This window comes from Hyperolius riggenbachi, chromosome 4, assembly GCF_040937935.1.
Source record: "Hyperolius riggenbachi isolate aHypRig1 chromosome 4, aHypRig1.pri, whole genome shotgun sequence".
In the NCBI taxonomy this organism is placed as follows: domain Eukaryota; kingdom Metazoa; phylum Chordata; class Amphibia; order Anura; family Hyperoliidae; genus Hyperolius; species Hyperolius riggenbachi.
This window is the reverse complement of record NC_090649.1, coordinates 91,273,261-91,285,715: the sequence shown is the minus strand read 5'-3', so window position 1 is coordinate 91,285,715 and position 12,455 is coordinate 91,273,261. Positions and strand designations below refer to the sequence as shown.

General features: G+C 47.2%; 1 protein-coding gene across 4 annotated transcripts in view; it reads left to right on the top strand.

The window, feature by feature from the left end:
• GREB1 (growth regulating estrogen receptor binding 1) overlaps positions 1 to 12,455 on the top strand; it is a 198,631-nt gene that overhangs the window by 120,305 nt on the left and 65,871 nt on the right. For all 4 annotated transcript variants that reach the window (XM_068280291.1, XM_068280292.1, XM_068280290.1 and 1 more), the window contains 3 exons: positions 4,734 to 5,073; positions 8,813 to 8,928; positions 10,929 to 11,131. In XM_068280291.1, coding sequence (XP_068136392.1) covers positions 4,734 to 5,073; positions 8,813 to 8,928; positions 10,929 to 11,131 — 659 coding nt within the window. The remainder of the gene's footprint in view (positions 1 to 4,733; positions 5,074 to 8,812; positions 8,929 to 10,928; positions 11,132 to 12,455) is intronic.

Genomic DNA, 12,455 nt, shown 5'->3' with positions numbered 1-12,455 from the left:
ACAGTAAGTCAGGCGTCATTGTTGAGTTCACGTCTCTAGATTATATATTGTACATCCACAGACAATGAAATATGCAAGCTCATTAGTATTGCATATAGAATTATGCCGAGATCTTATCAATGCCCCAATGATTTACTGAACATCTGTACAGGAACATTCTCATTATAATGAATGTAACGGTTTCTGCCACCGGCCACGTAGATGCTTCTCTGCAAAAGTGGCGACAATTCCAGGCTTAAAGAAAAACTATCTGTTCAATGCCTAGGGCCTGTTTCCAATACACACGGGTTCTGCCTGCAGAAAAACTGACCCCAATGAATGCCTATGGGCCTGTAAGTTGTATAAGTTGCACAAATACTAACATCCTTAAAGGGATACTGTAGGGGGGTCGGGGGAAAATTAGCTGAACTTACCCGGGGCTTCTAATGGTCCCCCGCAGACATCCTGTGTTTGCGCAGCCACTCCCCAATGCTCCGGCCCCGCCTCCGGTTCACTTCTGGAATTTCTGCCTTTAAAGTCAGAAAACCACTGCGCCTGCGTTGCCGTGTCCTCGCTCCTGCTGATGTCACCAGGAGTGTACTGCGCAGACACAGACCATACTGGGCCTGCGCTGTGCGCTCTTGATGACATCAGCGAGATCGAGGACACGGCAACGCAGGCCCAGTGGTTTTCTGACTTTAAAGTCAGAAATTCCAGAAGTGAACTGGAGGCGGGGCCGGAGCATCGGTGAGCGGCTGCGCCAACACAGGATGTCTGCGGGGGACCATTAGAAGCCCCGGGTAAGTTCAGCTCATTTTCCCCCGACCCCCCTACAGTATTCCTTTAAGGTGGCCACTAACGGTCCAATTTCTAGCGAAAAATCGTTTGAGCCATCAGAAATTCTGGTCATTGATTCCTATCTATCACAACCAACAAGAAAATCCAAATTTTGGTTTGCCAAAAATCCAGTTGGACGACTGTTTTTATAATCGTTTGTAATCGACTGTGCCCATCAACTGAGATAATTTACAACCAATATGATTAGAATTTCTGATCGCTCGAATGATTTTTCGCTAGAAATTGGACCATTAGTGGCCACCTTTACTCTGCGCTGTCTGCACACTTTATAGAGGAACTCCAGTGAAAATAACATAATGTAAAAAAGCGCTTAATTTTTACAATAATTATGTATAAATGATTTAGTTGGTGTTTGTCCATTGTAAAATCTTTCCTCTCCCTGATTTACATTCTGACATTTATCACATAGTGACATTTTTACTGCCGGCAGATGATGTCAGTGGAAAGAGATGATGCATGTTTGGCAGTTGGAAACAGCTGTTATTTCCCACAAGGCATCAAGGCTCCCACAGTGTGATGTCAGTGCTTACATGCGAAAATGGCGCAGGGAGAAAAATGGCGCACCGTTCTGCCGATAAATAAAACGCTATTTACCGTTTTGCAGAGCGGTGCGCCATGAAAAAACATGCGGGGGGCTGGGGTCGGTACTCGGTAGTACAGGCAGCGGGGGCTGTTAGTGTAGGCAGGCAGCGGGGGGGGGGGGGGGGGCTGGAGGAGAGAGGCAGCGGGACACTGGAGGGCATAGGTATCGGATGTATGCAGAGGCATACGTTACCTTGTCCTGGGCCGGCGATCGCTCCTTCCCTCCGCTCCTTCCATTCGTTTGCTGTATTCCTGCAGCCGGCCAATCACCATGCGGAGACTGAAGCCACATGGTGATTGGCCGGCTGCAGGACTACAGTAAACGAATGGAGGAAGAGAAGGAGCGGAGGGAAGGAGCGATCGGCGGCCGGGACAAGGTAACGTATGGCTCTGCACATCCTCCCCCGATGCCTACGCCCTCCAGCGTCCCGCTGCCTCTCTCTCTCTCCTCCCCCGACCCCCGCTGCATTTCTTACCACTTATAACGCTATTTAGCGTTATAAGTGTAAGGCACACTGCCTGCGCCATTTTTTAAGCCTTATAACGCTAAATAGCGTTATATAATGTAAGTCTATGGGGCGCCCTTTTTATCCCCCTGGCGCTGTGCGCCATTTTTAACTGACACCGATGTCAGTACCTAGGTGCTCCTCTTAATATCAGGCAATACAATTACATCTGCACCTAATGACGACAGTACCTAGGTGCTGACATCACACTGTGGGAGGGGTTTCACCACAATATCAGCCATACAGAAGCCCCCTGATGATCCGTTTGAGAAGGGGGTATCAGCTACTGATTGGGATGAAGTTCAATCCTTGGTTACAGTTTCTTTTTAAGTCTACTAAGCTTTTGTGAATTTACCCCAATACCCCAATGTCCCTTAGACAGGGGTCACACTTAAAATCTGTAGCGTTTTGCTGCAATGAGAAGATGATGCTTTTAATCCATTTCTGTGGGGCTGCTGCGTTTTTTTGGGAGGTATTTGTGATTTCGCATAGTAATAAAAAATATAAAAATCAAGTTGCACTACTTTTCTACATTACGGACGTGTTCCCTATTAAAATCACTGGCTACTACTTAAAAAAAGCATGTGTTAAAAATGTACACAAAACGCATGTGCGGCAAAACGCTTGCAGGGAATTGTCTGCGAATTCCCACAGACACAAGTGTACCAAAGCCGACATGTAACATGACGAGATAAACATGTGTATGTACAGTGCAAAACATTAATAGTTAGGCTCTTTTACTTGTTTTATTTTGCTGCCTGACAGAGTTAGGGCCCATTCACACCTGAGCGGGAATCGCACGATTCCCGCTCACGGCAAACCGCTAGCGGTTCTGCGAGAACCGCTACACAATGTAGCGAATGGCAGTGTTCTCACTGCCGCGGTTGTGGTTAGCGATAACCTCAACCGCGCTGCATGCAGCGGTTTGCCGGCGACGAGCGTTCCGCGATTTGCGATCGTAATTAGCGTGCAAAGCACGCTAAACGCGATCGCTCCAAAACCGCCGCAGTGTCCAGTGATTTTTCCGCGATGATCGCGGGAAAATCACTCCCGCAAAACGCCGGCGGTAATCGCCGGCGTTCTGCGGTTCTCAGTGTGAATGGGCCCTTAATCTTCAGGCTTGGAAGTGACAACAAAACATTGTTCCATCCTGGTCTGGTATGCTTGACCTCCTCTACAACTCTAGACTGCACTCTAGGGTGCTGAGGATAGCAAATGACCCCTCTCACCCTGGCCATTGCTACTTCAATCGCCTCCCTTTAGGTCGGAGGTTCCGAGTCACCTCCACCAGGACTACAAGGCACAGGAACTCTTTTTTTCCCCCTCTGCTGCCAACCTCCTGAACTCCACCCACATTCCCCCATCACTCCCCCCCCCCCCCTCCTCTTAGGTTCACAGACTTGGCTTTGTCATGGACATTCTTTCTGTAGGGGACCGTAAGGGTGAATACACACGGCATACAAATATCTTTAGCTGCGAGGCAGGAACTAAAGACAGAAGATTGCAGCGTGCAGTTTTAAGAGGCAATTCGCAAGGCAACAATTGTACGCACGCGACAACATACTGAGTGATCTCACAACAGAATCAGGCTGCCACGGACTTGTAAAATGATCATCATCTGCTTCCAAGCTGTCCACAAGCTGTCCGTCTTTGAGAAATTTGTACACACAACACAACTCTAAATTGCAAGACGGTTTGTACTACAAAAGTTGTGAGGGATTGAACGGTTTGATCTCTTGTGCTAGGGCTTGTCTGCAGACAGTCTTTGTCACTTGCTGCATACACACGGAGCAATTGCTGCACTAACCGTCCTCCGTTGCCCATCTTGAGAGACATTTGTACGCCGTGTGTTTAGGTCCTATTGGTACTGGCTGCTCTCAAGTGCTTAGTCTTCACAGACTGTTATCATTATCTTATTATATCTTGTAATAAGCTTTATATTGTTTGGTTCTGTATATTGCACTATTGCTGTGTATTTGCAGATGCTGAGCTCTGTATGTGCCAAACCCAATTCCAGGCATGATCCTGTGGTGCTTGGTGAAATAAATGATTCTGAATATTCAATCTACTTTGTAAATGTTTAAATATAAGATAAAATCGTGGGATGTCTTTAAAAAAAGTCAATTTTTAGGAGTAGGAAGGTAAATACAATTTTTTATCTCATCAGTTTATTTTCTCGTCGGGTTCACTTTAAAGAGAATCTGTATTGTTAAAATCGCACAAAAGTAAACATACCAGTGTGTTAGGGGACATCTCCTATTCCCCTCTGTCACAATTTCGCCGCTCCCCGCCACATTAAAAGTAGTCAAAAACCGTTTTAAAAAGTTTGTTTGTAAACAAACAAAATGGCCACCAAAACAGGAAGTAGGTTGATGTACAATATGTCCACACATAGAAAATACATCCATACACAAGCAGGCTGTATACACCCTTTCTTTTGAATCTCAAGAGATCATTTGTGTGTTTCCCCCTGCAGCTCACTGAAGAGTTACAAGCTGATTGTTTCTGCCTGGTTGTCTGTAATTCTGCAGTATGTGACTCATCAGTATGTGAACAGAGGATTTATCCAGCTTGTAAAAGATAAGAGAGCAGAGAAAAATAGGTTTAGGAACCTGTAGGATGGTAGAAAACACAATGACATTTTTGTTACAGAGTCCCTTTAAACTTAAGGGGCCATTAAATAGTTTTCCTCTCTCCAAGTATGCAATATAGTTTAGCAGATGAATCTAGTACTTTACTTGACTCTCATTTTTATGGAATGGTTTTCTGGTTATTGTTGTTGATTGATGTAGTTCCCATTTGTGGTAGGTTTCCCAAGCTACACAGCGCTGTGATCCGGACGTTTCTGCTGATCCAGCATTACTCGTCAGCCATGATGGCGGTGTGCGGACTGTCCCAGATGAAGAACTACACGTCGGTGGAAACGCTGGAGATCGTCCAGAACCTCCTGAATGCCCCGAAGCAGTGTGCCAGCGGGCATGGCCTAATGGTCCTCCTGAGAATCCCCTGCATCCCTCTGGCCACGCTGGCCTATGAGCGACTCTGCCACGTCAGGGAGCGCCTCGGCCTACAGCATCAGTTTGAGATTATCCTGGGGAAGCCCAACGCACCGGTCACTATTGGAAAGCACTTTGTGGACCAGCTGAAGGTAAATGAATTGTACTGCAGGCCCTGATCCCCTCACACCAGCAGAGCCTGGCCATCCACTGAGACAGCCTTATCACTTGTGTCCCTCTGCTAGCCACACACATATAGAGTTTAGTTATTATTACTGTGTTTTTTATAGCAATTACACCTTCTGCAGCACTTTACACAGAGTCCATAATCACTGTCTCTCTTAAGCACTTAGGGCTCTTTCACATCAGAGCTTGTGTTGGAGAACGCTCAAAGCATACATTTTGTTGTATGCGTTTTAATATGCGTTTCACTGCAGTGAGTGTGCGTTTTTAATCCGTTTTCAATGCGTTACAGCACATAGGAAACCGCAGGTAATTTTTTTTCCTTTTAGTTTTCAACTTTCTACATTGTTCCTCTGTTGCATTCTGGGACTGATTGCCTGCGTTAACGAATTAAAAACGCGCATAGTGTGCGTTTTACATTGACTAACATTGTAACGCATAAAGCTAGCGTTGGCCGAAAAACTGCGTCTGGGTGCAGTGTAACGCAACGCACAAAAAGGCTGCGTTATATGTGAAAGCTAAAATGAAAGTCTATGGACTTTCACCTTGGGTAACGCAAACTTTACCCGTTGCGTTGAAACGCAGAAAATCTGTCCTAATGTGAAAGAGCCCTTAGTGAACCAGAGACGAAGCACACTAATGTATTTTACCGTATATATCAGTGGGAACATTAGAGAAAGCACCTACCCTGCTCTCTGTTTCATGCTTCACTGCTCATCCTGCCTGTTAACAGCCCTGATAAAATCCCAGATTGAGCATTCAGTCTGGCTTTGCTCAGGAATCATTATAGCTGAGTCATTATAGCAGAGCCAGAAGGGGGCAGGCTTGGGCTTGAAAATACATCAGAGAAGACAGACTCAGCTATAATGATTCCTGAGCAAAGCAAGACTGAATGCTCAGTCGGGGATTTTATCAGGGCTGCTAACAGGCAGGCAGAGCAGTGAAGAATTTAACAGAGAGCAGGGTAGGTGTTTTGTCTAATGTTCCCACTGATATATATGGTGAAATACATGAGGGTGCTTCGTCTCTGGTTCACTTTAAGTACAAGCGGTCTCTGCCCCCTTAAGGACCAGAGACTGCTGGCACAATAACGACAGAATACCGACGAATCGCTGCACATACCTGCCGCAACTGCCGTCCATGCCGCACGCCGGGGTCCTCAGAACACCCACTCTTCCATCTCTATAACGGCAGAGTCTTGTGAGCCGGTCAGCAGCCACTTTAATTGGCTCCAGACCGTGTGTATCAATGTAAGCCTATGGGAGTTGCTTACATTGATAGACACGACCAGGAGCCAATGAAATCGGCTCCTGACTGGCTCAAAGGGCTCTGCAGTCATAGAGACGGCAGAGCGAGTGAGCTGTGATGGAAGACGGTGGGGAAACAGCAGCAAGACCGATGGGAGCGACAAAAACTATGGATGCGCACTGCGGCAGTGAATAGAAATCTACGCCCTGGCAGCCAGATCAGCATCAAAACAGGGCGTTGATTTCGATTAGCATGGTCAGTAAGTAGTTGAGCTCCATACACACGTGCGACCGTGGTCATCTGAAAGAAAGTCAACTCAGACCCAGGAGAGCAAAATTGACATGGATTGATCGCTTGCTATGTGTAGTATGAATGATTAACCACGTCCAAACCGATCCACCCGGACCGATCAGTCTACATGGATGATAATAATGTCTTTTACTGTGGTTGGGTCATTTTTTTTTTTAAATCGATTATCAGTTGACCCATCTTTCGTTTCTGATGACCACGGTTGCACAAGTGTACGGAGCTTTAGGAGCTCACGATCTAATACCTACCATAGTCAATCCTATGCCCGGTACACAGGGGATCATTAGGGTCATCTCTGTCGGGCCAAGAGATTGTGTACCAATCCCGGCTAGGCGACATAGCATCGGCAGCGCCACATCTGTTGCTATGTGGGAGGACTGAGGGACGAGGAGGAGCATGTAACGGAGAAAATTCCTCCGGGTAGGGGAGTGGGAGTGGGGGAAACAATGGGATCGTGCGGTGGTCGGGTGCAGGCATGCCGGATCTTGAGCAAACGTTGTGCGACTGCATTGCACACATTGATCTTACTCCTGATTCTTTGCCATGGCGGTCGTTGTTGTTTGCCATGGCCAAGTTCAGACCAGTGTGGTAGGTAGCTTAATGTCCTTAAAGTGTACCAGAGATGGTTCACTAGCGCTTTTTTATACTCACCGTGGCTTCCTCCAGCCCCATGAGCAGCGATGAGCCCCTCGCCGTCCTCCTCAGCCCCTCCGTAAAGCCGCTATGACTCCTGGTAATCTGGGCAGTCGTGGCCTTCTGAGCATGCGTGGCTCGTCCGCGCGCACCCCAACCGTCGTGCTCCCATCCACTGGAGCGTTCTGCGCATGCGCTGAACGCTTCAAGGGATGGAGGTGCGCTGCGCTTTTACATCCAAGAACCACAAAAAAATAAAAAAATAAACTTCAAATTGCAATCAATGTACAATTGCTACCATTAAATTAAAAATCACTTCGAAAGCGACAGAAATGGCTTTGAAAAACACTGCAAAAATCTCTATCAAAAGCACTCGGCGATTGCAATTTCCAGTGGGCCCCTGCCCATCTTACTAGCTCCAACACTGTGTGCAGCTTGTGTTTACTGACTGATGGGCAATTAACTACTTGAGGACCCTGGGCTTACACCCCCCTAGTGACCAGGCTATTTTTTTATAATTAAGCTTTAAGGCCTTGCCGCAGGGCCGTACAACTCAGCACACAAGTGATCCTCCCCCACTTTTCTCCCCGGTCATTTAGTAGTTAAACTTCAGGGATCAAATCTCAGCTGTTGTAAAGCATTCTTTCCTTCACCTAAGGAATGTTGCAAAAATGAAGCACCTCATTCCATCAGAGTATCTTCCAAACCTATTTCATGCCTTCATTACATCACAGCTGGACTATTGCAACACCCTCTATGCAGACCTTCCATATAAAGACTGCAGCCAGTACAGAATGCTGCCGCAAGACTGTGAACAAGCCAACCCTGCCATTGCCACATAACACCAATCCTTTGCTCACTACACTCGCTATCTATAAAGTGGGGAATCCTTTTTAAAATTGGCTTGCTAACATTTAAGGCCCGGATACCTGAAGGATTGGTTACAAGTGCGTCACACTACCCGCAACCTCACATCAAATAACTGGACCACCCCCAGAGTCCAACTAAAAACCTTTAGAGCCAGAGCTTTCTGTCATGCTGCCTCTACCCTGTGGAATTCCTTGCCAAACTTAATAAACACAGCTCCAGCCCTGGACACATTTAAATCAAAACGGAAAACCCACCTGCTTAGTCTGGCATTTATGATCACATAAGTTTTTCCCCTGAACAGATCACAATGTTTTAATCAGAGAGACAAGCCTATGCACTTTGGGTGCTACTTGAGAAAAGTACTTTATAAGGGTTTTGTTGTTGTTGATTGATCACACTGGATTGTTGTTGCTTCCCCCCTTATCATTGTATATTCCACTCTGCTGTAACCATTGTTTTTTTCATGTGTTATTGATTCTACAGTGCCTGTTGGGAATATACAGTGTGTTACATGTATAAGTGGAATGGAAGTAACTTGTATGTACCTGGGGTGTTAAAGCCACATTAATTCTATGGGATTGGGCTGGCCTCACAGCTCAGGTTATTTCTGATGACTGTTAATTAGGAATCTTGTGTGCAATGTGACAGGTGTGGCAGAAGATTGACAGTGAAGAGTGGCAACCACAGACGTTCCTGGAGCTGGAGGGCCTGCCCTGTGTCCTCATATGCAGCGGAATGGAACCTTGTGGGGAATCTTTGCCAAGGTAAGGCTACTTTATGGGTTTTCCTGGAATGAAGATATTTATAATCCTAAAGGAGGCCTCCACTTTTAGACTGAGAGATCGCCGCTCCAGAGAGCGGTGTTTTGTGGCTACACTTGTTATGGGTGTGAAGATTATGATGTCCACACTTGTTTTATAACCCTTGGGAGATGGGCCCCAAGGCCATGAGGGTCACCAGTGGTAGATAAGGGTAAGGGTCTGAGCTTTTGGGGCCCCATCAAAGTATTGCTGGGGGGGTGAGTTGTAGTTATGGCCCTGCTCGACTCCCATGAAAGCCGCAAACAGTTTGTAAAGCCACAAGTTTGTTACAAAACTTGAAGACTTAAATTTTTTTTTTTAAAAGATTGATACAAAGATGTTGAGCCCACCAACAGCAATCAGAGCCCACCAATAGAAAGCTCTATTGGTGGACAGAAAGGGGGAGGGGTCATTTGTGTGCTGAGCTGTACAGCCCTGGAATGAGCTCTTAAAGCTGCAGTGGCCTAATTAGTAAAAAAAAATAGCTGGTCACTAGGGGGTGTAAGCCTACAATCCTTAAAGCGGATCCGAGATTATTAGGCAATTAATAAAATTTAAAAAGCATTTGAGGGGGAAGAATGCTCCAGAAACCATATGTAAGTTTTTCAAAATTGAAGACAGCAAATTTTTGTCTCGGATCCACTTTAACCTCTTGAGGACTGCAGGGCTAAACCCCCCTAGTGACCAGGCATTTTTTAGCTAAAATGGCCACTGCAGCTTTAAGGCCAAGCTGCAGGGCCGCATAACTCAGCACACAAGTGATTCCCCCCCCCTTTTCTCCCCACCAACAGAGCTCTCTGTTGGTGGGGTCTGATCGCTCCCCCCATGTTTATTTTTTTTTAATAAATATTATTGTTTGTTATTTTTTTTAAAAAAAACCCTGTTTCTTTAACTCCCCTCCCTCCCTCCCTCCCTCCCTCCCCACAGCCGGCCAAATATGGCGATCGGCTGTCATAGGCTTCTGCCTATGAGAGCCGATCGCTCTCTTGTCCCCCATGGGGACAGCCGTGTCACACGGCTGTCCCCAGTGCAGCGCTGCTGCTGATCGCAGCGCTGCACAAAGTAAATAGACGGCGATCACGCCGTCTACCGGTCTCCCGAGCGGCAATAGCCGCTCGGAGACTGAAGGCGGGGCGGAGCTCCGCCCCCCAAGCAGGAGATGCGCGCGCAGCCTGCGCGCGATCTCCTGCAAAACAGAGCCCCAGGACTTTACGCCAATTGGCGTTAGGCGGTCCTGGGGCTGCCGCCGCGGCCACGCCTACTGGCGTGACGCGGTCGGCAAGAAGTTAAGTGGTTAAACAAATTCACTAGTAAGGCCATCCTCTGAATCTGAAAAAAAGACACAGCTAGAAACCTGGAAAAATGTTTGCTAGAATACTTGCAATGTATATATCTGACCTGGAGTTATTATTATTTATTTTGTTTGTTTAATGGAAGGACACTTTACATTGGAGCAGGATTTGTTTCAGGGCTCGTTTCCACTGTAGCGAATCCGCATGCGGGCACTGCATGCGGATTCGCATACTTAATGTTACTGTATGGGGTTGTTTCCACGTGTGCGGCGGCGGCGGCGTTTTTCTGTGCGGGGAAAATCTGCACGACAGGGTCGTGCAGATTCGCGTGCCTCAGGAATGCGGGCGAATCGCCGCTAATGTATTTAATAGTAAAAACGGATGCGTTTTTACATGCGTTTTTACCCGCGAATTCGCGGGCGATTTCGCACCTTTTCAATGTTATTTTGCCCTGGCAGTGTCATGGTTAATTTCGCATGGCACCCTGCCATGCGAAATCGCACGCGAAATCGCGGGTAAAAACGCATGCGGAAACGCATCCGCATGCGTTTTTACAAGCGTCGGAATGCGGCCGAAATCGCGTCGCAACAGTGGAAACGAGCCCTCAGTGAGAGGGCTAGCTTATACCACCTTTGTATAGCATCACATTTGCTGTTGTTTCTGTCTGCACAGGTCATTGCGGTACTGCGACCTCCGCCTAGTGCAGTTCAGTACCTGGGAGAGGACAACACTGGAGCAGGAGATGGGACTGGCGGCATGCTTTGTTGATGCTGTGATGCCTCAGGATGGAGGCCTGGGGAAGGAGATGATGATGGACAGTGACCCAGACAAGCTGAGCAGCACAGACAATGAGGACGAGGAGATGATGACCGATGGTAAACCGAATAAGGAAATAAACAGTGTAGCCTTCCCATTCCCTAGATGCATGAAGTATCTGCTCACTTGCTGAATGGGGGGAATGAAGGTGCCCACACACCCCAGATGGCCATCGGATTAAACCGTCAGATAGATCCTTCTCTGATCGAATCTGAACAGAGAGGGTTCTATTGCTTCTAGCATGAAATCTGCAGCCACCTCCACCTGCCAGACTCCCCCCTACATGTAGTGTGCACCCATGGTTGCAGAGCTGACCTATCCACTGCCACGCCTCCTCCTGTGTCTTCTGCACATCGCCTCAGGAGGCCTGTACTCCATGACTCGGGTGCACGTGTGTGAACTTGTACCTGCCGTCAGGTCATGTACAGGTGCCCAATGGCAAAGGAGAAAAGACAGGTGAGCTTAGGCACCACTTCAACACTCACCATGGGCATGGGGGAACACATTACATGTTACACCCAGATCAAGCATGCAGATCAGGTGTTTGAAGTGGGACTAGATTTACCGCATGCTTGTTTCAGGTGTATGATTCAGACACTACTGATGCCAGAAAGATCAGCAGGACTCCAAGGCATCTTATATTGTTTAAAAGGAAATTAATATGGCAGCCTCCTAATCCTTCTCGCTTCAAGTGTCCTTTAAAGGAGGAATGTCAGCCACAAAAGCAATTTCCATTTACCTGCTGCAGTGTGTATATTATCCGGTTCAGCCCCACAGTGTCGAAAACCTCATGCATCCAAGCAACATTCACCTCCCTTTCATTCGCCAATAACTTTATCATTACTTATCTCAATTAATTGATCTATATCTCGTTTTTTCCGCCACTAATTAGGCTTTCTTTGGGTGGTACATTTTGCTAAGAATTATTTTTTTCTAAATCCATTTTAACAGGAAGATTAAGAAAGAAATGAAAAAAATTCATTATTTCCCAGTTTTTGGCCATTATAGTTTGAAATTGATATACGCTACCATAATTAAAACTCATGTATTTTATTTGCCCATTTGTCCCAGTTATTACACTGTCACACTGCCCCAGAAATTAATAAATACAGTGCCTGTCACACTGCCTCGCGTCATCACGGCGGCCGGCGTGAAAGTACTGCGCATGCGCGATTAAAGCGCGCATGCGCAGTACTTTCACGCCGGCCGCGCTGTGATGACGCGAGGCGGCCGGCGTGTGACGTCAGCCGCGTCATACGTGGAAGGAGCAGCCCGACACTCTGCCGAGTGTTGCCCGGGCTGCGGCCTGTCAGCCATTCCGGAGCGGGGAGAAGGAGAGGAGCCAGGACGCCGGCGTGGGACCTCTCGACCAGCACTGGGCTG